Here is a 27,488-nt window from a genome sequence, read left to right on the forward strand (position 1 = left end):
ATTTGTAAAGCGCGAACAATCACCCGTAAGGGTCTCTAGGCGCTGGGGGCCGTCGGGAAGATTAAGCAAGCTATTGCCCAGAGTCACATGGTGCTGGGCTGACCTGCCGCTGGCGATCGAACCGTGATCCCCAGATTCCAGAGTCAGTCGCCCTGGCCGCGGTGCCACACCTCTTCGCCACCTCTGCTAGACCAATGCATACATTTTTAGAATCTTATTTCTAATCTAAGACCTTTGTTAATCCTTAAAAAGATAAATATCATTACAATTTAAAAAAAATTAAAAAGAGTATAAAAACATTGAGGAGTTACAACAAAATTATGGAATACCAGAAACCACACATATTATATCTGGGTTCCTTAAAGTAGGCTTCCTGGTCTTTAAAATACTAATAATACAAAACAAAATATATATACCAAATATAATGTTCCAACTGATTTTTCCTTTTTACTACAGTATAACTAATATAATAGTACTGATAGTATTATTCATGTACTAAATAAAGTGCAAGTGCAAAAACCAGTATGGTTTTGGAATATTAAATTAAAATTTCAGACATTCCTTTCTTCTTATTAAACTTATGCCAAACAGGTACCTACTAACACTGAAAATCACAGTTTGAGATGAGTCAGTTTTCAATATTCTTTCTGCCTCATAGCAGGATCTTATACCTAATAACCGGCAAATGTTTTTGATCCATTTTCTCCTATGTTTTGTATAGGCTGGGCAGAAGAACAATATATGTACATCGTTTTCTTTAGCACCCGTATGACATAATACACAACACTCCGAACTTTCGTCCCCTTGTTTCCGGACCCATTTTGATGTATTCGAATTTGTCTGTAATACAATGTATCGGAATTTCAAATATAAGGATTTTGCTAACTGTGGCTACAGCTTGTCCAGAAATGGCTCGAAACTCCAAGTTGGTTTTATCGTGAGAAACCGTGTTGTTAAAGTACCTGTGGGTTGTACACAAGCATTGAGTAGCCATCAGTTTACTTTCCATAGCTGATTTTAGGATTTGGGGCCAGATGTACGACCATTTTTTGCGGTAGCAAATGGGAAATCGGCCTGTTTGCAACCACAAAATAGGTCTGTGCAATGTACAAACTCTATTTTGCGAGTCAGTAACCTATTACCAACTCGCAAAATAGGGTTTGCGACTCACTATCAGGAAGGGGCATGGCAAGGGTGTCCCTTCCTAATAGTGAGTCACACTTCAATGTACAATTGCCCTAAGTGCACCTACAGCAGGGTGCATCTGTAGATCTTTGCCTCAAATTGTTCTTGTTTTTTATTATAGAGGTGGCGTGGCACTGAGAATTATTCTGAAGATGTTATTTTCTCAAAGTTGGTCAAAAAACAGAAATTTCATGGTAACCAAAGTCAGAGAGGCTGGAATCCTTCATAGTGGCCACGGGGTTGTCTAAAGGGCCAATGGATGTAATTTTTATCAAAAGCATATAGGTGGCAGAAGTTGACTGAGAACATGGCTCAGAGGCGAGATGAAGAGTGACCATAAATTTATTGTAGTTAAAGAGTAGGACAGGAGCCCAAGTCTCACCGACCGCCATGACTGGGACAACTGAGCTGCTGTCTGTCGAATCCCGGACCTTCGCGAAGTTTAGGCCATCACAAGAGCTACTCGAAGCTCGCACAGGTAAGTGCCACACCAAGGTAAGTATGTTCTGTTGACCACATCAACATATGTGAATAAATATACCCATGAAATAGGTCCTCAAGATATAGATCCCACACAACATTGGTATCACATGTCGTTCCTCGGAATTACATCACGGGGAGTGACATCGTATTACATTTGACCATAATTTCTTCCAAGAAGTAACACCACAAAACATAAACCTGTAACATTCGCAAGAAAGAAGTTCAAAATCATACCATAAATGTAAAAATAATAAGTAACTTCCAAATATTACAAAAGCTGATGCAAGGCACACAGGTTACAAGTTATACCATAAAGGTCACATTTGCAAGCCAGGTTAAACCCTGAAGGATGCCCCGGATGTTTTTTATTGTATTACCAAAGGCCTAGACATGAGTTCTCTGCTGCCTGGTGGGTGCTGCATCACTCTTCCCATTAGAACTGGGGACTATTGAACTTTTTACATTGTTCTACTGCTCCAAGAAGGTATTTGCCATTTTACAGGAAACATGAAGCAGGTGCAATTAGTAATAGATTATTGAATCATATTACTAGGTAACCATGGAAACATATACATCAGAATCAGTTTATAGCAACATCATCTTAAGAGTCAGCGCCGGTGACTGTGAAATAGATGTTCTCTGAAAGAGAAGCAATTGAGTTGAGATCGCAGATTGACAGGTAGTGGGTTGCATAACTTTGTCTCCACTCTTGTGAGTGACTCATTTTAAACTTGCATGATTTTAAATCTTTTTGTTTCCAGATGGAGACAGTTCCATGGGCGGCCGGCACGGCTCGCAGGTAGGGGGGGATCAACTGCAGTCTGCATCAAAAATAAATAATAAATAAAACGTATCTTGCTGCCGCTGCCGGGTCGCGCATCTTCTCTCCTGCTCGCCTGTGTACGACTCTAGGTCGGAACAGGAAGCAGGCAGCCAGGCTCCCACCCCTAAGCCAATCACAACGCTCCAGTCGAGAGTTGTGATTGGTCTGAGCGCTGTGACACAGCCCTCAGCCAGGGGCTAGAGGGGTGGGCATGTTCTCCACGCAGGCTGCAATGCAGCCTGCATGGAGAACAGGGGAGTATGCGTGATGGTGTGGGCGGCCCGAGAGGGCCAACCAAACAGTCATTGCTCACTCTCAGGAGTGGGCAAACCACTCCTCCCCTGCTTCGTAAGCAGAGCAGCTCCGCCTACCCGGCCGCTGGCAAAAAAACCATAAAAGGGTAATAACTAAAAGTTAATACCATTTTATGTTTTTGCTTCTCGCACTGCGAGAAAGCAATGGGGCGACGCTCCTCTGCCATAGCGGAGGAGCCGCCACTGGACAGTTCTTAATCCTGAGGTGGAGAAGTCTGCCAGAAAGGTGAAGCGGGGTGGCGAGGCATGTTGTTATGTTTAGGTGCTTAGCTTTGTAAGCTGGTTATTCTATGTAAGTAAGTAAATATTCTTTATTGCTTGATTAGTTAACATCATTACAATGTACAAAATTACAAATATTATAGACCACATTAAAGAACCTGCTATCGATGGAGACGGTTTAGACTAAAAGCAGTGCTTAATTTGAGACGGTGGTTTCCGGTGCTCATCAAAACTGGTGCTTCTCATGACTGCCAGTTAAGAACACATGGGGAGATTAAGGGGCACATGCATCAATCCCGCATTTTGCGATTTCTAAATAGCGAATTTTACAGATTCGATATTTAGAAATCGGCAAATGGAATGCGTGAAGGATTCGCAAAAAAAAGTGATTCCTTAAAATTCCTTAATTGCGACTCACAAATTGCGAGTCGTAATTAAGGAATGACTTCCCATTGATTCCTTTGGGCCCTAGGCCCATAGGAATGAATGGGAATTGCATGTGCAATTTGCGAGTACCAAATAGGTACTCGCAAATTGCGCATGCAATTTTAAGGGTGATGGGGGGCCAAAAGGAAGTTGAAGTTGAAAGTATTTGTAGAGCGCACTGTGACCGAGCGGTTTCCTGGCGCTGATAGATTACAAGAGGTGGAGAAAAAGCAAAGGGGGTCAGTGGGAGAGGAACGCCTGGGCGAACAAATGGGTCTTGAGCGCCTTCCGGAAATGTAGATAGGTAGTGATAGATCTAATGATAAATGGAAGACTGTTCCAAAAGCGAGGAGCAAGGGTGGAAAACCTAGTGCAACCTGCTCGAGACTTACAGAATTGGGGAACAGTGAGAAGAGCCTGGCTAGAAGAACGGAGATTGCGATTGGGAAGATAGTGAGAGACCATTGAGTTAATAAAGAGAGGGGCTGTGCGGGCACGAGCCATGAAAACTATACATCCCATTTTGAAAAGGGTACGGTACAGAATAGGGAGCCAGTGGAGGGATTTAAGGAGAGGAGAGGTGTGATGAAATTTGGGAAGCCGATGGATAAGGCGAGCAGCCTGATTTTGAATAGTCTGGAGACGCCAAAGCTCATAGGCGGGAACGCACACATACAGGCAGTTCCCGTAGTCCAGATGGGAGAGGACCATGGCTAAGATGATAATTTTGAGGGCATCCAGGGAAAAAAAGCGGGAGATCTTACGGATGGTCCGAAGAGATAGAAAACAGGATGAGACAACAGAGCTGATCTGAGGGCGCATAGATAGGTCCTGGCTGATTTTGATGCCAAGGGTTCTGACTGAGGCAGAGGGAGCCGGGGAGGAACCAAGGCTGGAAGGCCAGAAGGCAGAGGACCAAGGGCTGGAGGAGCCACCAGTCAGGATCAGCTCAGTTTTGTCCGGATTGAGTTTGAGGTGGTTTGAACTCATCCAATCAGAAATAAAGATAAGAATAGTTTGAAATTTAAGATGGGGATCAGTAGAAGAGGAAAGATCGAATATAAGCTGAAGGTCATCCGCGTAATTGTAGACGGATACCTCCATTCTGAGCAAGGAAACAATAAGAGGGTAAATGTAAAGATTGAAGAGAAGAGGGGAAAGGGAAGAACCCTGGGGGACCCCACAGGACACTGTACGAAACGGAGCAGAGAAACCAGAGAGCTGAACAGGCCTTGAAGGAATGACGCGAGCCAAGAGAAAGCGGTGCCCTGGATGCCCGCTGCCCTGACACGGTCAAGAAGGATGGAATGATCGACCGTGTCAAAGGCAGCGGACAAATCAAGAAGCACCAAGGCTTGGGGGCGGTTGGAAACCGCCTTACTTTTAAGCTCATCAAGGACAGAGAGGACCACTGTTTCGGTCGAGTGAGCCGGGCGGAAGCCCGCTTGATGGGAGGCCAACAGACGATTGTCCTCGATGTAAGTCGACAGGCAGAAAGTTATATGGCTCTCTAGGATCTTGCCTAAATACGGAAGCAGTGAGATGGGCCTAAAATTAACAGGGAGGGTAGGGTCAGAACCAGGTTTTTTTAGAATAGGAATAACAATGGCCGATTTGAATTGAGGCGGAACTGTTCCCTGAGAGATGGATGAGTTGAGAAGGGACAAAGGGGGGTCGGGGCAGTCAGCAAATAGCTCCCTTAAGATGCGGGCCGGGCCACAATCGGCAGGGGAGCCAGATTTGACTTTCCGGAGCAAAGCCAGAAAGGATTCTTTTGAGATGGGGGGGAAGTGAGTGAGAGAAGAAAACAAAGGGGGAAAGAGAAGGGAGGGAGGTGGGAGGATGGTGAGGAAATATTCCGTTTGATATTAGCAATCTTCTCAAAGAAATAGTCTTCGAGAGAAAGACAGAGAGCAAGAGAAGGAAAGGGCTTGAGGTTAACTCTATCAAATAAGGCCAGATTGTGGACAATAGAAAAAATTTCCTTAGGTGTATTGGCCGCTGATAGAATTTTACCAGAAAAGTATTCTGACTTCGCCGAGAAGATGGCTCTCTTATAGTTGTTTAAGAGAGATCTATATTGATCCCTCAGGGAGGGGCAATAGTTGCGCCTCCACTGGCGCTCAGAATGGCGAAGAGCCAGTTTAAGGGTTTTGAGGTCGCTCGAAAACCATTTATTGGCTTCATGGAGACGACAAGCTTTAACCGTCCTGAGCGGAGCGATTTGGTCACAAGAGGTAGATAGCCAGGTGTTGATGGCATCCACTTGAAGATCAAGGGGAAGGACCAATAAATCCGGGAAGGAGGTCATCAAAGAGGAATGGAGAGAATTGAAATCCACCCGATTCCAGTTCTGCGCAGAGACGTTCTTAGGCAGGGGGGGCTTGTCTGTGACCGCTAAATCAATGGAAAAGGAAATCAGCGAGTGGTCCGACCAGGTACAGGGGAGAATGGTGGTCGGGGAAAGGGCCCGATTGGCCGACCAAATCTGGTCAAGAATGTGGCCATGGGTATGGGTGGGGGCGTGAATGTGGGGAATAAAATTGAGACAGCGAAGGGTTTCAGAGAAGTCTTTGGAAGCCAGATCTTCTTTGGGGTCGCCAGGCCAGTAATTAAAATCGCCCAGCAGGAGCACAGACGTGTTATTGATCACAAGAGTGGCTAAGAGTTCTTGCAGGGCAGGTAGAAAATGGGTCATTGCGTGCGGAGGACGATAAACAAGAACTATGGTAAGGGGGACGGAGATATTCACCAAGCGGGCCACTACAAAATCAATTTTAGATATTGGAGGGAAGGACAGGGGCTGGAATTGAAGAGTGGATCGAATTATCAATGCTACACCCCCACCGACTTTCCCATCAGGGCGATCAGCCCGAAGTATGTAGTACGAGTCAGGGAGTGCAGATAGGACATCCGGCTGAGAGTCAGTGGAGAACCAGGTTTCCGTCAAAAACAAGAAATCAGGTAACTCGGTGTCAAGGAGATTGTAAAGTTCCAGCTGATGCCTGCCTGCTGAGCGGGTATTAAGAAGATAGGCATAGGCCGCCGTCAGAGAACAGGAAGGGGAAGAGGGAGAATGAGCAGGGGGAGCGAGCAGTTGCTGACTAGACACGAAAGCAGCAGGGGAATGAAGGGAAGAAGCGGCAATGTTCAGAGCCTGGATGCGGCTAAGTGTGAAGGGGTTGAGGAACCAAATACCTTGATAGGTGAGAAGCTGGACGGAGGTATACCCTGATGCACCCCTGAAAGTGCAATTAAAAACATGTTGCACACACATGCCCCAATGGCATGTGTGTGTGCCACATAGAACTTTGAAAAATGCACTTTTGATGCATCCCAAATGCAAAAATTGCAGTCGCAAAGGGGCAGATTCTGCTAATCTGCCCCTTTGCGACTGCAAAAAACAATGATGCATGTGCCCCTAAGTGATTTGCCCAGAATCACAGGATGTTGAACCAATGCCTCGAACCTGATTCCCCAGCTTCGTAGTCGGCATCTCTGGCCATTACGCCACATCATTTCCCCACTTTCATGGTTAGCAGTTGGTTCTGTTTTAGGCTTCCCCAACAAGAGAAACGGGCTGGTGCAAGCTGCCTTCTGAGGAGAGTGCCGGCACTTTTAAAAAATTCTTTTTTTTTTACAAATTAACTACCGACTAAAAGACCGTAGCAGTAAGATGGAGAAAATAACTGTCGAATCCGAAGTGTGAAGTGCTAATTCATAAAATGTTCACAGCATCTGAAATCGTGCTCTTCCCTCAATTTGGACAAGCTTTTGAACTCATTCGTTCACTAGTGTAAGCATGAATAAAACACACTATAAAAGGCCATGATAGCTCGCAAGGTGCTGACCAGCAGAGTCCATTTGTGAGGGTGATTTTTTGGGACGTTAGAAAAAGGCACTATTTTTGTTTAAGTATGATGGAGATATGATCACATTTTGTCACTGAAAAAATGAGTAAAGCCAAGTCCAGACATCAAATGATTCAAGCATGGACTGCAGGTTACATTTGGATACCTCTTAAAATATGTTTAGGGCATATTAACAAGGGCTTTATCTCTGCTTTTTTGGCTTTAAAAGCCAAAAAAGCGGAGATAAAACTATCGCCCTATTTACAAGAGGGTGCTAACATGCATAATCGCATGTTAGTACCCTTTTACCCGACACCTCCCATTGCATCTCTAATGAGATGCAAAGTGGGCGTCGCTGGCCAGTACAACCTTGCAAATATCGCTAATGTGCACATCGCGATATTTACAAGGCTGCCCCAGCATTTTAGCAGACGTTAGTTTTTGGAGAAAACCACTGTTTTCTCCAAAAACTAACGTCTGCTAAAATCCTGACTTATCCATCCCTAACATAGGGGGTGGATTATGATGCTACGACCACAGGGTCATATCAGCAAGGTTATCGCCCTTTTGCAGGGAACATCGCTGGAAAACCAGCGATGTTCCCTGCAAAATGACGATTTCTCCGCTATCTCTGGAATTTTTATCGCCCTGGAGCAACGCGTTGTTGATAACGCGCTACCAGGGCGATAAATTCCAGAGATAGACGGCGATGAATAACAAAGCGCTAAGCGCGCTCTGCGTTATTCATCGCTGTTCCTTGCTGATATGCCCCATGTTTGAACTTCTCTACAGACTGAAGGTGGCAGCTAATAGATTGAGATATGCTCTTTATGTGGAAGAGTGGCAACCAGAGGGAAGTCCAGGTATTTTACCATTTAGGCAATTGCCGAAGAGAATTTGGGGCATATTTTCAAGCCCCTATTGCCACCGGAATGTCACCTTTTCTGACCCTCTGGTGGCATAGCGGCATTCCCCATATTTACATGGTTCTAAGTCACTTAACGTGGCTTAACCCCACCTTCTAAATATGCCCCTTTCCACCTCAGTCCTCTGCAGCAAAGGGGCATGCAATGGGTGTTGCAGTGGGCGTTCCACCGCAACACCCATTGCTTTTTGACACTGCCCCAGATTTAAAAGGCTGGGGCAGCACCATAAACTAAGGCCAGGTAATCCTTGGACTTGGGATAGCAATACGAGGAGAAATTATTAATTCTGCATTCTGCAGCACACATAGGAAGAGCAAATCACCATTATTGATTGTTTATGTGTCGGAAGGTGTCCTTTCCTGCACATAAACAATCGCCCCTGCAGTGCAGGCACACTTGCTACATAGCGGCAGGGTGCATGTGCTGGCGCTAGGCAGCTTTTTTAGCGCTTGGGGAAACATGGCGCATCCATGTGTTTTGATAATGTCGGAGCGCTGCATTGTCAAATTTGCACTAGCACTGTGCTCTGGCATTTTCTTGTACATATGCCCCTTTGGCTGCAATGAATTCATCTAGAAGAATGAGAAAAAAATATTTTATGTTTGATGATGACGATTAAAATGATTTTTAATGCTTGACATTAAGAAGTAGACGTAGATTTCATGTCATTTTCTCAGTCATGAGCCATTTACAGTGTAAACATAGAAAAATATGGCCATGGATTTGATTGTGAATCCACTCTTTTTATTGAAGAGATAATTGGACTTCTTCATCCCCTGAACATTAAGGGGCATATTATCAAGCACGGCGATAAACTTTTTGCCGCTTTAGCGGCAGAAAACTGCCGCTTAAGCGGCGATAATGGGCTTGATAATATGCCGCAGAGAATTCCAATAGAAGCCCATGTTGACACCAGAACATGGGCTTCTGTGGGAATTCTCAAGGGCACATTATCAAGCCCATTATCGCCGCGTTAGCGGCAGTTTTCTGCTGCTAAAGCGGCGATAATTTTAACGCCGTTTCTTGATAATATGCCCCTACATTCTTCCTCTTGATGGTGTCAGCATATTGTAGCCAGAATATCGTCCGACATAAATATAATCTTCTAAATATCATTTACAAAAAATATTGCCCCATTGGAATTAATAGTGGAAAGTTTACATCCAATGGGAGGCTATTTTTGCAACCTGAGTTGAGCCTTATCTGCTAAGTATATGGCACCGCTGCTGTCTTCGTCAGTGCATGTGCATCAGAAGGGTTTCTAGTGCCACACACTTTTGTACCATGGAGCAAAGGTGTGTGTGATGTCTAGCATAGGTTGTGTACTGAAAGGTTACCGTACAGGTTTTATGATGGCTGCTATTCCTTATGGTATGCGAGTTACAATGATTACACGCATAGGGCCTCATTTACAAACATTTGATGTACGGTAGCACAGAAGGCTTTCCTGCAGTGCTGCCGTGCGTCAAAAGAAACGGACAGAAATGCGCCATATCTACAAGATACGGAGCATTCCTATCCTTCTCCCCTGCGCTGGCACACAAACAGCAGACGTGCGCGAACGCAGACAACCTTGCGTCTTGTTGCAAGGGTGCCTGCGTTGGCGGGATGAATTTTTTCTGTTCAGTAAGGGAGACCTTACTGCACAAAAACAATAATTGATGGCATTTTTCTCTTTATATGCTGCATGCAGCACGTATAGAAAGAGCATAAAATTAGGAGAAATAAAAGTATTTCTCCTTATTTCTCCTGGTTGTGCCACTCCCACGCCTCTCCTGGGGAGCCACGAGAATCTGATGCATTCCCAGGTTTACGATTCCTTGCAAATCTGGGAATGCTTCAGGTTCCATAGGTATTGCCTGGAAACACCCACTACAACACCCGCGGAATGCCCCTTTCACGCAGTGTCACGCGCTCTGGTGGCACAAATGTGCCGCTAGGGCCTCGTAAATGAGGCTCATAGTGTGGTGTAAAGTTAAGAGATAGTTCTGATTTCTGATGCGGCACAAGAACGCTCCACTGTGCTCTATTGTTTAGTATGAGCTGGGAATGCAGTGCTTCTCTTGTCCCATCTGCTGGGTACGAATAATGCTCCCATGAAAAGGAGGAAATAGGAAGGAATTGGACCATACTATAACCCCATATTCAGAATGCTTCTTAAATCATGGCTTCTTCGCCAATATATTTGGAAACATTTGTGTCAAATAAAACACACCTGTGGTTGGGTGTTTTGTTCAGAGGGCAAAGTGGCCTGGCAGATGAGCCACATTGTTCCTTTGAGGCAAGACAGGACATACTTGTATAAGATTGTTCCTATCTGAAATAGAAGACAAACTAAACATTTTGCAACAAGGTGCCTCAAAGAACTCCCAAAAGCACACAATTGATGGACGGAATGCAGAACCAATCAAAACATTCACCCCCAGTCAAGAGATCTGGGTTAAATCCATCATTCTTTTGCTCACCATGCCACCCCAGTTTAGACCTGGCCATATGCAAATCAGTCTTGACCCTGTGCCTCATGGGAACAGTCCAGCCCGAATTGCCAAGCCAGGTCCTCCCTGGACCGCAAACAAGCATCCTAGGACCAGTTTTCCCTCTTCAGCCAGGATAGCTTGAATCCAGTGGCACAGTGAGCCCGGGACCCACGTCTGGGCATACCCGGCGCACTTAGGGCGAGAAAGCAAAAGACACACAATTGATGGACGGAATGCAGAACCAATCAAAACATTCCCCCCAGTCAAGAGATCTGGGTTAAATTTATTTTGATTTCTCGCTCAACGAACGCCCAGCTCACTGGTTTACAGCTGAACTCTCTACCCGACCACACTTCATGGCTTACCTCACCCAAAGATTTTATATGTCATACCTACTGTATATTGTGTGCTCCTTCCACAAAGGTACTTGACGAATTCCTACCCCTACCCATCGCTCCATTCCCTTTGCCACTGTTGTGAACTGTCAATGCCGTAAGATTTAACCAGTGTTTTATGCTGTCTGTGATGACTACTGTTCTTTGAAAAATTTCTTTTAATAAACAGATTTGAAGTACAGAACGCCCAGCTTTCTAGAAAGGTTAACTCAAGCATATACATCACTCTATTTTTTGGGTCTTTGTGCTCCAAAATGTATTTTTGATTTTGCGACTTTTAGCAAATACTTCTAATTGTAGCGATTTTTGCAAAGCACGTCTTGTAAATGTTCATCACTCTGTGACTTCACAAATCCAGAGATTTGAGGTGCAGTAATTCTGCTTTTGTCCTGCTGTGCAGCCAAAGAGACTACAACATCCACTTACAGCTATTCATGTGTGCTCCCTTGCCCTTTTCTATGATGGTGCCTTCCCTCTGCTGAGTCTGATGATGCTATGACTGCTGCTAACTGAATCTTCATTATGTTATCTGACTGCTGCTGTCTTGTCTCTGAGTTACGCCTGCTGGCTGTCACATTGGTTTGTTGAGATTTGTTGTAAACACTTAATAATTTATTTTTTTTTAACATCCTCCTATAGCTGGTTTGTGATCTCCAGAGGGTTTCTTGGATCATGGAACCTAGGTTGGTCCTCCCATTCTGCCAACCCTCTGCCTTGTGCCATCTCCCACACCCACAGAAACAGAGCTAAACACCTACCTTTCAATGACCCGTCCTCGTTGCCCTCCGCAATGGAAGGCTTGCACGCACACTGGTCAGCCTCATTCTTGGCAAAGCATCTCAGGATCAAAAGGAGTGAGCCGATGGTTATGAAAAAGGAAAGTCCTAGCAATGTGTAGATTAAAACTGTCTGGTCTTGGCTCAGGCTTTGCCTGTGTTCTGGAACTTCATTGAAGGAAGCTGCAAGGGAACATCACAAAAGAGCTAATGTTATAGCTTGAAGAAGGTAAAGTTTATTTGAACAATGTTAGTCTAGCCTAGAAATCCAGGCCCTCCAGGTTTGGATTGGATAGCTTTTCTTCTAAGCAAAACTGGGCAATGGTACAATGCGTTAACCAAGGGTCCACATTAAACAGATCGCTGCACTTAAACACAACCAAGTGTCAGTAGCGGCTGGTGACCTCGAAGAGTGGCGGGCGGGTGTGAGTGGTTGGGGAACGACAGACGACAAATGACAAAATTAAAAAAATAATAACAATAACTTACCTGCAGCTAGCCGTGTTGCGCTCTTCTGCTACTCTCCTCTGCAGGCACAGGCTCCCAGACTCCACTGCGACCAATCCTGACGCTGCTTTCATGCTACTGGAAGCAGCATCAGGATTGGCCTTTATGCTCTGAATTTGCACTCCCAGTGAGACTGAGAGTCTGTGCCTGCTGTCTCCAATCCGGCAACGCAGCTCAGGTTGGAGACAGCTTCAGAGCGCATGACGGTTTGGCCGGCTTGAGACGGCCTACCAAACCGGCATATGCACTGACCACAGTGCACTTATCACTCCTCCTGCAGCCTGTCACGCCCCCAAAGACTCGACAGGAAAGGAAAAATACAACAATAACAAAACATGTTTATTATCATTTTATTTTTCCTTTCCTGCTGTTTTGAGGCAGCTGGCAGGGGGCTGATGCTCCGCCACCATAGCGGAAGAGCCACTGCTGCCCCATAGCACATTAAGGGCCTCATCTGAATGCCAGGGCAATACCAGGCGCGACTTTACCTTGATCCTGGTATTCTAAGATGTGTGAATTTAAAACACATCTTAGATGTTTCCTGGTGTACATGTTACCAGGAAGAGTCTGTTGAAATTTGCATAACTGGAAAGAAAAAGATAAAATGTGTGAATCAGGTGCTGTGACTCAGATTCTACATCTTATCTTTCGTTCTGAGCAGAAAATCACAGAATCATTAGCTAATTTCACAAAGGAGAAAAATCAGAGGGTGTGGTATTTTTCACAGTGTAGAATGACCAAATGGCAATTCCACAGGATTCAGAATGATGGCCGTAGTCGGGTACCACCAAGCTTACAATAATATGCATCTGTAGTAACATGCCAAACACAAAACATCCAACGGAGCATGTTAGACAGAACACTACACACATATCTAACACAACACTGATCCATCTTTTAGTTGGATATTACTAATCTCACAACAGCACCGTCCACCAAGACATACCACACACTTAACATCAGCAAAAGAGCACTTTCTTCTAACAATCGCCCATTACACAGGCGTCACATGTTGCCCATGTCAATACTGGGGAAAGAATTGTCCACTAGATCATTCAGTGCTGTCCCGGTCCCCTGCTCCAGGCAAAACCTCTAGTCCAGTGGGTAGGAAGCGAGATATGCCTTGGGCTGCATGGTCGCTACAGTAAGAAGGAGCCAACTGATCATAGGAAACCCAGCGATAGATCTGCAGTTGTTAGGTATCAATGCATCTAGACTCATGGTAATGTTATAATTGCGATTGTGTCCATGACTAGACATAATATAGAAGATATCCGTGCTGATGTGATTGGGGTGAGAGAAAATGTGGGTGTCCTAGCCTTTAAGAGAGGCTGGTGGGAAGTGGTAGTAAAGTGGAAGGGAACATCCTAGCAGTAGCTTACAAGTGTGTTGTGCAAATGATCATTCTTCAGAGAGTATATTTAGATGTTAGGAGTTTGTGTGGTACCATGAACACCCTTAACAGTTTACTGTGTCTTCAAGTAATTAAAAGGTATAGTAGAATTGCATTCCTTGTCACTATCGACAAGGGGTAATACTGACCACTATACTAACGAGGAAGTCTTCCTTGCCACTATTGGGGAAAATTTAACTGGTATTAGTTTTCCTTCATCCCTCTAGCTAATAAATGCAATAGTTGAAAACACATTCCATAATCTATAACTGTCTACAACGAGCACTATCTCCTCTCTATCGTATCAAAACCTATATGTCGGCTACAAAAGTAAAACTTAAAGAAATATGTACTCAAAACATTCAATCTTCGAAGTACATCAGAAAATATATATGAATAAAAATAACAAATGTATAATGGATTACAATAATATTTCATAGACCAAGCAACTCAGGTGGGTCTAATTCAGAACAAGTCATGAACCAGACCCAAAATGAACATCTATCAGAATGAACAAACACCATTAAGATGCGCCTGGTTAAAATAACATCGAGTTCCTTTATGCAATGGCACATTTTAAAAAGGAGTAGATGCCGGCACAAAGAGAGGGAGAATTTAGCTGTTGTAAATACACCAAAACATCACCACATCTTCTAATACCTCTTGTCCTTGGTATAGGTATTAAAAACCTTATAGTAAAATCAATATAGAAATGAGAAAAGAAGGTAAAATGGAGCAAGCTCTGTGGAGATAACTCATCGCATGGGCAAATTGAGACTCTACAGGGATCGAATTGGCCAAGGGGGAAGTCGAGGTGCCACCTCACAATCCCAAGTCTGAATGGTTAAATGCAGTCTGTGCCAAGAGCTATCTTTTCTCAATCGTAAAATCACATTTGACCGAGCATTGGTTACAACTCGTCTGGATTACTGCACCAGTGTCCACATAGTGCTCCCAAAACGTCACCCATCCACATGTCCCACACATGCCAGCCATCCAGGCGTCAATGGTCGGCAAACCTAAATCTACTCTCCACCCTTCCAAACAAATATTAGAGATCATGTGGTAGATCTCTTTCTGAACAGGGATTCACTCTCTGGAAGGTCACTGCAAAAATAGAGATGGGTTTGCATAAATTCAGAAGAGGCCTGAAAAGCCACTTCTATATCAGGCTTGCAAAGACAGTAACATCTCTGGTTTTTTTTTCACTTTGTCCCCAGTCCAGGCTACCCATGCTCATACTGATGGTCAGAAACCTAAGTCTGGCCCCACTATATGTAAAGACTCAGGGCTTCCCTATTTTAAGGCTTTTACACCAATCAATTAAACGAGGAGGAAGGTTTAAGCCATCATAAGCCATTTTGAGTCAATATAAGTAGTCATTTTCAGCCAGCAGGAGCCATTTTCAGCCAGCAGAAAACTTCTTGAACCAACAGAAGCCATCTGATGCTAGCAAAAACCAATGTGCTCTGCGCCCCAGCCAAATGAATAGCTATACTGATGTCCCCCTTTGTCTTTTAACACCCCTGCAAAGAGGTTAAAAAAAATACGTAATGCTTTATAAAATCCCAAAATACAATTAAAACAAATACAGACTACCCTTAGACATGAAACTCTACATGATTTTAAGGGCCAGATTTACTACTCACTCACACAGCGCAGTGCAGCAGCTGCAAATGCTGCGCTGCGTGAAAAGAAGAGAGGAGGAGAGCGCCATATGTACTAAAATATGGCTCTCTCCTCCCCTCTCACTAGTGCCGGCGCTGAAAACAACGGCCGTGCACTTTGGAGACACATTTGCTCCATGGTCTCTGGGTGTCTCCGTGAGTCTAGCACAGGTTTTGTATTAGAAGGGTACCCTTCCAGTACAAAATACTATGCACAGACTGACTTTAACCCTTTTCACTCTTTGAATGTGTGCTGTAAAGTGCAGCACACGTACAAAGTCGGTAAAGAAAATAGAAATGAAAGCATTTCTCCTTCGTTGCGTCAACTTCAAAAGAGTGGTTTTCTGATGCTAAACCCTGTCTACTTCATTTAGTAAATAGCGTATAGCATCAGAAACCTTGGGTGGTTGCATGAGAACGCCCATGCTCCACCCTTGGTGCGAAGTAATGCAAAGCAGCTCTATGCGCTGCCTTGCATTATTTTCAATTTCTTTTGTTTTTTAAAGATTTTGCGTCACTTTTTTGACACGCACACGGTGTAAAATCTTAGTAAATCTCCCCCTAAAAGTCTAAATTTGTTGGCCAGTGGAATACAACTGATTAACTGCTTCTTTAATTATATAAACCCATTGTAACATAAGGCATGTGTGGACAATTAATGCTAAATATGTAAAAGCATGACATTGAGTCTTGCTACAAAGTGGCAGTCTGCTAATGGGGGGAAAGCGCCCAGATATCCCAGTGCCACTCGGGGTGTTTTTTGCTAATGTTTGTGCGGATGCTCACATCGCGCAAAGCGATCCAAATTTACTATTAACAAGACAGTGTACATTTGTGCAGTGCTGCGCGAGCTCTCGTGCAACCCATAGTAAATCTATGCCTCTGTGTTCAGACATAGCATTGCAAAGGGCTTTGCAGAGCTTTTATTCTACATTGTATGCATGTCAACTTAGATGTATTATTTAAGAGATTACCACTCAATAGGTTTTCCAGTTTAAAGATGAGACTTTTATGCCATGGGGAGACATCCACCCAAGATCACATATTTTGTCATTTTGTAACTATGTTAAAATGTCAAAGTGATAACAGTGATGCTAAAAATCACCGAGGTTCATACATCAAATTCGTGTTTATTTTTTATTGGGGCAAGTGTCTAATATACCCACTTTTTTTGTAGTATTAATTTTATTGGCATTTCGTGTAAAATTCAAACAATAACATAACTCAAACAGCAGTACATTGCTGACAGACCCGACATTTAGGCATAAAGAAATGATGGCATATATAGCATAGTATTTAACACCACTACAGCACTTAGAACATGATACAGTCCATCAGTGTACACCATTGTCTACGTACTTATATGTCTAAACATACAAATACATTGTAAGGAGGGGGTACCTGGTAACTTGCATGTCAGGAATTCTCACCCGTATCCGGGTGTTTGTCCCCGTGATGTTCTTATTAAGGATCGTCTACATCTGCAGCTCTCAACCAGTTCTCAAACGGGCCCCATATGGCTCTGGTTATAGGAAAACAATGGTTCTGTCGGGTATGGGTAAAACAATCGCTTTGTTGAAAGAATGAATCAAGGAAAAAAGGAGAATCAATCAAGTTGACCACACAATCTCAAAGTACAAATCAAGATCAGGCTTGTTTTGAAAGATGTAATGTCATTCTTTATATATAAATTGCATCATTTATATGAAGAAGCACAAATGACATTGGAAATGCAGGATTACCAAAGTAGTAGACTGTAAAGTGAGTCAGTGAATTTGTGACAAGGTGACATAAGTGACCAAATTGTGCATAATATATACAGTGAACGAATGCAGGAAAGACTTTTTATATACACAATATACAAGAGGAGGGCCAGTATCGAGGACAAACAATGACTCTGTTTCATGGATAAATCAAAAATTGTATGAAAAACAGGTCTCGCACTGGTCCTAACAATTTTCGTCGACGTTTCAACCCAATATAAGCGACTTTGAATCGTCATGCAGGGTCTTCATCAGGACATTAAAATAAACGATGGCAACCTGCAAGAGCAAGTAAAGTGCGTGTCAAAAGTGTGTTGTGATTATTTAATTGTGTGATCCCGAATGATAAGGGCCATCACTCACCTAGCCAGTGATCTAGGATGGCCTGGCAGACAAACGTTCATGCGTAGAGAAACAGAGCGCCTCATCAAATGTGGTCTCTGTAAGTCAAAGTAAAAACGCGTGTTGCCGTCAGTAAACAACATAAGGTCTGCGCCTATTCAGTTGTGAGGCTAAGAATAATGGTTAAAAGTAATGGCCTCTATGTAGACCGGTTCAAGAAATTAAGCGATTCAATCATCCGTTTACGGAAGTTGTGAGGCTAAGATTAATGGTTAAAAGTAATGGCCTCTATGTGGACCGGTTCAAGAAATTAAGCTATTCAATCATCCGTTTAAGGAAGAGGAAAACAACTTCAGTGCTAAAAGAGACGCTCACCTTAGACGGCGTAGTTCATTTAAATGAGGCCGACTCCGGTGAATAAATCGCGTCGGAACCGATCCGAGTTCTACTTCCTATTTTAATCTGAAAGGATAAATATTCAATCAGGATTGTTCACGAACGGGCAGGGCCGGGGGCACTGGTTATGGTGACGATGTCTTACTTGGGAAGAAGAGCGGTAACGACTCACGCGGCAGCTACTCCTGTCTCAGTCGGGAGAAGCCGCAACTGACAGGCAGGCTGCTACATAAAGGTGAGCCGGGCTGTCCTGTCTGACGTCGACATGGTGACGTGTAAGGGGCGTTGCCTAGCGACCATGGTCGCATCAGGGAAATACGGCAGCTGGGGCGAGGCGCGCGCTATGCTGACGTGGACTGACAAACATGTCAATCAGCATAATTACTAAGCGAATGAACAGATCGTGTATTACTAGCGTGGAAACTAAGCGAATAAGCAGATCGTGTGCTATGGAAATAGTTATGTCGAATTGTGTAGTAATGCGGGCTACTCTCTCGCTATCGGAAGTCAGCAGAGTGGTGTGTCAGTAGGGTTGCGTAGCAACCACGGTCGCATCGGTGAGCCGAGGCAGCTGAGGCAGAGCGCGCGCTATACTGACGTGGACCAACAAACAACGTGTCCAACAGCAGGGTTAGCAAGATTACAAAGTGAACGGATCGTGTGCTTTTGTGCAGTATTGCGGGCTGCTCTCTCACGTGGGAGGTGATGAGGCAATTGGAAGTAAAGCGGTATGCCGAAGGAGTTTGGCAACTTAGATCATACGTAGCCAACGCAACAAATGTGTACAGACGCATGTATGCATCGAGATGCAATTGGTACAGAATGACAAACACATAAGTTATTATTTACAACACATGTGCCTAATAGGGCAGGTATGAAGACATAAATCGAGCACAATTTAAACACAATTTGAGATCTGTCTTAAAGTCCCATGTGAGAGTGCCAGTAAATCACAAGGTAAGGTACAAAATGAAAACATGAACAACTCATATATACACACTGCAGATGAGCCTAAGGTTGTGCGACATGGGGTGCAATCTGATGATATAATCGCCAATTATGCATTACCTCTTGTGATGTTGTCACTACCCTCACAGCATGACACCTCAACTCTAATGGCTGATCAAAATTCTCAAGCAACAGTCATGAATGGGATCCCATCGGACCATCCTGTTGAGATACTGATATCAACGGCACGGCTAGAGCAACCGACCACTGTTGCCACTGTAATTGACATTTCCCAGCAAGTACCATTGCATCAAGCCAATATCAACCTGGCTTTGACTCAAGTTAACACTGACTCTATGCCCTCCGACACTCTAGATCCCATAATCAATCTCTCTGATTATGCACTAACAAATGAAGAAAAGATGGTTTTGTCCAAAGGGTTATCATCTGTACCCACGTCTGTTCCTGACTCTTTCAATGTCAAGGTTGAATTGCAACGTTTCTTCAGGAAAATCCGGTTGAAATATTATTTTTCAAAAAACATCTATGTCCCAGCCACCACAGCAACACCTTTCCGACCTATCTCAACATTCACACCAAGTGCATATATGATGAGCGAAAAAATACTCGCTTACGAAAAGATTGTACTTGAGGAGATTATGGACCTACTCCGGAAAAAGGAATACATCAGATATAACATCAGTAAACCTGAAAAACTGGCTCTCTCTACTTTGGGAACTAATGAGGCCATTGTGATAAAAGCCGCTGATAAGGGGGGAGCAGTAGTTCTGCAGAACACACAAGACTATGTTGCAGAAATAGAGCTCCAATTGGCATGCAGAGACTGTTATCGCCTGGTACCTAGAGACCCCACATCTGAAATCAAATCGTTGATCGAGAGGATTACGACGGATGGAGTATCACAAGGCTTCCTCAGTCAATCTGAATGTGATTTCCTGAACAAACGTGAGGCCAGGATTCCGACCATATATACCCTTCCCAAGATCCACAAACGTCTTGACAAGCCTCCCGGCAGACCAATTGTCTCGGGATGCGGTTCCATACTTGAACCGCTTAACCAATTCATAGACCACTTTTTACAGCCATGGATACCACAGACTAAATCATATGTTCGTGATACGATGCATATCATCCAATTGTTGGAGGGACAACCATTTGATACGCAAACCCAACTGTTGGTCACGTTAGACGTATCCTCGCTTTATACCTCCATTCCCCAGACGAGGGCCCTTGAAGTTATCAAAGAAATCCTTGACAAAAGAATGAGACCGCACTGGATACCTACCGATTTTCTGTTGGGCTTGTTGGAAATTGCCATGAGACATAATTATTTTATTTTCATGAAGCAGTTTTATTATCAATGTAAAGGCGTGGTGATGGGGGCTACCTACGCGCCGAGCCTGGCCAATATCTTCATGGACGCGTATGAGGAGGAACATCTATATAACCACCAGAATCCATTCATTGACAACATTACCGTCTGGAAACGCTATATAGACGACGTTATAATGATCTGGTCTGGTACTAAGGACGAACTCAATCAGTTTTATAGCTGGCTGAATGCCAGATCCAATGATATCCAGTTCACCATGTCAAATGATAACAATACCATCGATTTCCTGGATCTTACCTTTGAAGTGGATGATGGACAACTAATTTGTGACCTCTATCGTAAGCCAACGGAACGGAACACCCTCCTGAAGTATGACTCTCACCATCCACGCAGCCTAAGGGATAACCTTCCCTATGGCCAATACCTTAGACTGAGGAGGAACTGCACACGCAGAGCTGATTTCTTTAAAGAAACTGAGATCCTTACCGCTCGATTAAAGGAACGTGGGTATCCATTGGGTCTCTTGAAACGCGCACGCAAACGCGCATGGTATTGTCCGAGAGATGAACTCTTACAGGTCAAAGAAAAGAGATCCAGGAGTGAAAACATTGTATGTGTCACATCCTTCAACACGAAGAGCAATGGGATGAAGAAAATCATCAAGAAGTACTGGAATCTTGTTGCCAGTGAACTCCCGACCCTCGAGGAACCCATCTTCGCGTTCAAACGGGCCAAGAATGTAAAAGACAGTGTTGTTAAGGCATACCTTGAACCACCAAAAACACGTGGTCTCAGAGAACAGCTGGGGCTACCTTCCATCGTGGGCCATTACAAGTGCGGCCAATGCAAAGCCTGTCCGTTGTCAATAGAGGGCTCTTCCTTCACCCATAATGACAGAACTTATAACTCATCAACTTTCACGAATTGCAACAGCTCCAATTTAATATATGTGATAAGATGTCCTTGTGATCTCTTATACGTGGGACAAACAACACAAAAAATAAAAGTGAGGATTCTACAACACATGAGCCGTATCAGATGCAGAACGCAAGGGGCCCCCATGGTGGATCATTTTCTGGCACTAAGCCATCTACCTGAAGAATTGAAATGGTGGGTGCTAGAGAAGGTCAATCTTGCGCCAAGAGGGGGATCAATAGCTGTGAATCTGAAGAGAAAAGAGTGTAGATGGATTCATTTCCTCAATACTGTCCAGCAAGGGCTTAACAGCCTCGAGGAAACATCCAGGGAGATGGGGCAACTATGACACTTCTCCTTGCACCCCATGTCGCACAACCTTAGGCTCATCTGCAGTGTGTATATATGAGTTGTTCATGTTTTCATTTTGTACCTTACCTTGTGATTTACTGGCACTCTCACATGGGACTTTAAGACAGATCTCAAATTGTGTTTAAATTGTGCTCGATTTATGTCTTCATACCTGCCCTATTAGGCACATGTGTTGTAAATAATAACTTATGTGTTTGTCATTCTGTACCAATTGCATCTCGATGCATACATGTGTCTGTACACATTTGTTGCGTTGGCTACGTATGATCTAAGTTGCCAAACTCCTTCGGCATACCGCTTTACTTCCAATTGCCTCATCACCTCCCACGTGAGAGAGCAGCCCGCAATACTGCACAAAAGCTCACGATCCGTTCACTTTGTAATCTTGCTAACCCTGCTGTTGGACACGTTGTTTGTCGGTCCACGTCAGTATAGCGCGCGCTCTGCCTCAGCTGCCTCGGCTCACCGATGCGACCGTGGTTGCTACGCAACCCTACTGACACACCACTCTGCTGACTTCCGATAGCGAGAGAGTAGCCCGCATTACTACACAATTCGACATAACTATTTCCATAGCACACGATCTGCTTATTCGCTTAGTTTCCATGCTAGTAATACACGATCTGTTCATTCGCTTAGTAATTATGCTGATTGACATGTTTGTCAGTCCACGTCAGCATAGCGCGCGCCTCGCCCCAGCTGCCGTATTTCCCTGATGCGACCATGGTCGCTAGGCAACGCCCCTTACACGTCACCATGTCGACGTCAGACAGGACAGCCCGGCTCACCTTTATGTAGCAGCCTGCCTGTCAGTTGCGGCTTCTCCCGACTGAGACAGGAGTAGCTGCCGCGTGAGTCGTTACCGCTCTTCTTCCCAAGTAAGACATCGTCACCATAACCAGTGCCCCCGGCCCTGCCCGTTCGTGAACAATCCTGATTGAATATTTATCCTTTCAGATTAAAATAGGAAGTAGAACTCGGATCGGTTCCGACGCGATTTATTCACCGGAGTCGGCCTCATTTAAATGAACTACGCCGTCTAAGGTGAGCGTCTCTTTTAGCACTGAAGTTGTTTTCCTCTTCCTTAAACGGATGATTGAATAGCTTAATTTCTTGAACCGGTCCACATAGAGGCCATTACTTTTAACCATTAATCTTAGCCTCACAACTTCCGTAAACGGATGATTGAATCGCTTAATTTCTTGAACCGGTCTACATAGAGGCCATTACTTTTAACCATTATTCTTAGCCTCACAACTGAATAGGCGCAGACCTTATGTTGTTTACTGACGGCAACACGCGTTTTTACTTTGACTTACAGAGACCACATTTGAAGAGGCGCTCTGTTTCTCTACGCATGAACGTTTGTCTGCCAGGCCATCCTAGATCACTGGCTAGGTGAGTGATGGCCCTTATCATTCGGGATCACACAATTAAATAATCACAACACACTTTTGACACGCACTTTACTTGCTCTTGCAGGTTGCCATCGTTTATTTTAATGTCCTGATGAAGACCCTGCATGACGATTCAAAGTCGCTTATATTGGGTTGAAACGTCGACGAAAATTGTTAGGACCAGTGCGAGACCTGTTTTTCATACAATTTTTGATTTATCCATGAAACAGAGTCATTGTTTGTCCTCGATACTGGCCCTCCTCTTGTATATTGTGTATATAAAAAGTCTTTCCTGCATTCGTTCACTGTATATATTATGCACAATTTGGTCACTTATGTCACCTTGTCACAAATTCACTGACTCACTTTACAGTCTACTACTTTGGTAATCCTGCATTTCCAATGTCATTTGTGCTTCTTCATATAAATGATGCAATTTATATATAAAGAATGACATTACATCTTTCAAAACAAGCCTGATCTTGATTTGTACTTTGAGATTGTGTGGTCAACTTGATTGATTCTCCTTTTTTCCTTGATTCATTCTTTCAACAAAGCGATTGTTTTACCCATACCCGACAGAACCATTGTTTTCCTATAATAATCCTACCCAGGTTCTGAGGGACACAGGGTCACCCCATTGTTTATATACCATATGGCTCTGGGGCGGGTTTCTGCCGGCATCAGCTCCCAATAGACTGCCAACTGGGCCCTACAATAAGCAACATCCCGGACCCACTCCTTCATTGTCAGAGGGGGAATAGCACCCCAGTGGAGGGCCACCTGTCGCTTAGCCATTAATAGTAGCATGGCCGGTAATTTCCTCAGCTTCGGTGGTATGTCGGGGAGAACTCCCAGCAGTGCCACCGGTGGGAGCCCCACACCTCCAGCAATTGTCATCGGAACACACCCCCATCCGGTGGAGCTGCATCGGAGTGCGGTAGAGTCAGTGAATGTACTTAAAATGGATAAGTCTGAGACGATAACTTGAGGACAGCTGCTCCAACTGCCTACAGCTGAAATCCCACTTCTCATCTGTAATACTCTCTCCCAGATCCCCCTCCCACGCCCCGCGGGATGTCGGCACTATGGTTGGATAGTCCCTCTGTGTGATAGTATAAATTTGTGGGATCAACTTGCGACCTGATTCCACCGCAATTACATTTTCAAGCGCAGGCAGCTGCGGGGGCGGCTTTGGAAATGTTCCAAATTTGCTTTCACATGCTGCTCGCAGTTGGTAATATAGCAGCGTATCTAACGCTGATGGGGGGGTAGGACCACACATCTGTTGCAATGTAGGAAAAGTATCCCCCGGGTATAAATCTTGACCCACCAGTATATGGTGCAAGCGTGCTCGCTCCTGCGCCTTACTGTCCATGAGTGGTGGAATCTGTGGGTTGTTTGCCAATAGCATGGAAGAGGCGGAGAGCATGTCAGTGTTTGCGGGCTTATGGAGACCCTCCCATGCCCATCTCAACGCCTCAACGGTGTCTACCTCATTGCGTGGGCGCTTGAATGTTTAATAGATAGCGGTGTTAAGGGGAAGGGGGGTAATTCTGTCCAACTCAATGGTGAAACATGAGGCTGAAAGGGGGTGGGGTGTATCCAATAATGTAGGAATTGAGACTGGGCACTGTACACGTAAAGGACGAAATCCGGAGCCGCCAGCCCACCCTGTGCCTGCGGCAGCATGAGCACCTCCCAAGAGATCCGGGGCTGTTTCCCCGACCATACCAGTTCAATCATTAGGGAACGGAATTGTTTGAAAAACTGCATCGTGAGAGGGAGGGGGACATTCACGAATAGGTACAGCAGTTTGGGCAGGATTATCATTTTAGCCACCGCTATGCAACCTATCAGGGAAAGGAGAAGCGTTTTCCATCTCTTCACTCCTTCTTCAATCCAGTCCACCACTCTGCCATAATTAGTCGCCCAGATTTCCTGCAGGTCATTGCTAATCCAGACGCCCAGATATCGTGTCGGCCCGGTAGCCCAGCCAATAGGGTAGTCAGTGTCAAAGGTTTGCGTTTCAGATGTCAGAGGGATAATGACTGATTTGTTCCAATTAACCTCCACTCCAGATAGCCCACCATATCGCACTACTTCACGCGTCATGGGCGCAAAATTGTCTTTAGGGTTTATCATGTATAGAGTTATATTATCTGCGTAAATTGACACAGTGAGTCCCCTAGTGGTGAACCCTGTTCCTCAGTGCGTGTGATGCTGCCCGATTCTGGCCGCCAGTGGCTCAGTTGCTATTGCAAATAATAATGGGGATAGAGGGCAGCCCTGTCTGGTGTCCCTCGTGATAGGTATCATGTCTGAAATCAAACCATTGACCCGCAGGCACGTGCTGGGCATGGTGTAGAGCAGTTGAATTTGTTAAATAAAAAGCGGACTGAGGCCCAACCTGCCTAAAAGCGGGAACAATAACCCCCATTCCAAGGAGTCGAACGCCTTTGTGGCGTCTAATAGCACCGCAATCGCAGGAACATGTGGGGCTAGATAGTGCATGTGCGCAAACAGCGTTCTAAGGTTATGTGAAGTGGACCTCCCCGGTATGAAACCAGATTGGTCCAGTCTGACTATCAGTGGAAGCAGTGGCTGGAGGCGGGTAGCCAGTAGTTTAGCAAAGATCTTTGGGTCCGAATTGATCAGTGAGAGTGGACGGTACAAGTCGCACTGCGAGGGGTTTTTATCAGGATTTAGCATGGTAATAATAATGGCCTTGCGCATAGAATCAGGCAGAACACCCAGTTCTGTGGCCTCCGGATAGACAGCCTGGAGCTGCGGCGCCAAAAGCTCGGCGTATTCTTTGTAGAATTTTGCCGTTAGTCCATCCGCCCCAGCAGCCTTATCTGCGCGCAAACTGCTTATGACGCGCCCCACATTAGTTTTCTGTGATTTGCGTCCTGAGGCTTTCTCTGAAAGTGGTATCTAGGAGTGCATTGGGAGGAAGGCGGCACGTGAATGGCTGCATGTAGGGCTGTGGCACCGAGAGAACCAATGTCACGGGGGCATGGTCCGAGAGTGTGCAGGCGTGATGTGTTACCTCTGTGACCCATGCATGTAAGTCCTTAGTTGTTAGCCAAAAGTCAATTCTGGACCACGCATGGTGTTGCTGTGTAATGCACGTGCCCTCACGAGCAGTGGAGTGAAGCTTGCGCTATGAGTCAATCAGGTGGTGGTCCTGCATTAGACTACGCAAAACCGCAGCCGCCTGCAGGTGGTGTGTACGTGAAACGCCCGCTCTGTCTGTTGTGAGCGATAAGACAATGTTAAAATCTCCCCCAACATTAGTGCGGCGTCTCCTAGTGACTGTATCTTATGCTAGACTTGTTGGAAGAAAGTGGGGTCGTCTGTGTGGGGCACATATGTGTTGGCAACTATGACCGGCTGATTGAACAGCAGCCCCTGTAAGATTATGTACCAGCCTTCCGGGTCACTCAACACTTTTTGTGTTTTTGAGGGTATACCCCACCTAATCAGTGTAGCCACCCCCCGGGAGTAATTGGAGTAGCTGGACGTGTGCACTTCTCCCCATCTGTTGCTAATTAGTCTTGGTTGAGCTGCTTCCTTTAGATGGGTTTCCTGTAGGAGGCAACTATCTACCACCTGTCTAACCAAATATGACTGTACAAACCACGCTTTATGGTGGTCATTAGGGCCACAAACGTTCCAGGTGAGATAAGTTAGCTTTGACATTTAGAGGCATGACGTCCCAGTGCTACGGACTAAGGTGGTTCACCCTCCCGAAGCCTCCCATCATTTGACTCTAATCTCAGCACTGCTCTGATGAAGCTGATGTGATATTTTACGATTGTTTCTGGATGGTGTGCTATTTTTCCCTTAACAAAGGGGCCCACAGTGTCAGGTCTAGAACGTACTGCATTAGACAATGAAAAAACATGAGCAGCCCTTAGCCCTTAGCCCCCACCCACACCAACCCCCCAATCAGGTTGTGCATCCCAACTTAAACAACCCACTACAAACATAGGCCCATGTAACACAGGGCTAAAGGGAATCATCCTGTGGGGGCGTAAATTCGCCGGCATACTTCCCCGTCGTCGTAGCAATAGGGTGGCTAAGCTTTGAGACTACTTCTTTAGCATTGCTCATCAAAATAAATGGACCAATAAGCAGGTAAATAGAGTTATATACTGCTGGCTAGATAATTTCGGGCTATGTCCCGCATAACGAAAGATCTGCCAAGCGGAAGCCAAACATTAGGCATTATCACTTAGCTGGCTACTAGGAGACCCTGCAGCCGCCGCGTCCTTGCTGTGTTGTTTTCTTGCAGTCTGCTTGGCAAACTTCAGAGAGGCACTGGCTTCGGTGAAGATCATAGGCTTGCCTCCGGTCTGCACACTCAGCTTCGCAGGGTACAGCATTGCGTACTTCGTGCCAATTTTTTGGAACAGTTTTTTAGCTGGGATAAATTCTTGTCTCGCAGCTTGTACCACTTGGGTGAAGTCTGGATAGAACGTAATGCTGTTACACTGATGTAGTATGTCCCCTTTCTCTCTGGCCTTCCTTAATATAGTGACTCTGTCTCT

At 44.9% G+C, this 27,488-nt stretch overlaps 1 protein-coding gene across 3 annotated transcripts in view; it reads right to left on the reverse strand.

Moving 5' to 3' along the window:
• Positions 1–27,488, reverse strand: part of TNFRSF13B (TNF receptor superfamily member 13B) — a 141,439-nt gene that overhangs the window by 5,359 nt on the left and 108,592 nt on the right. For all 3 annotated transcript variants that reach the window (XM_085628919.1, XM_085628918.1, XM_085628917.1), the window contains exon 4: positions 11,861–12,061. In XM_085628919.1, coding sequence (XP_085485045.1) covers positions 11,861–12,061 — 201 coding nt within the window. The remainder of the gene's footprint in view (positions 1–11,860; positions 12,062–27,488) is intronic.

This window comes from Triturus cristatus, chromosome 10 (assembly GCF_964204655.1).
Source record: "Triturus cristatus chromosome 10, aTriCri1.1, whole genome shotgun sequence".
Lineage (NCBI taxonomy): Eukaryota > Metazoa > Chordata > Amphibia > Caudata > Salamandridae > Triturus > Triturus cristatus.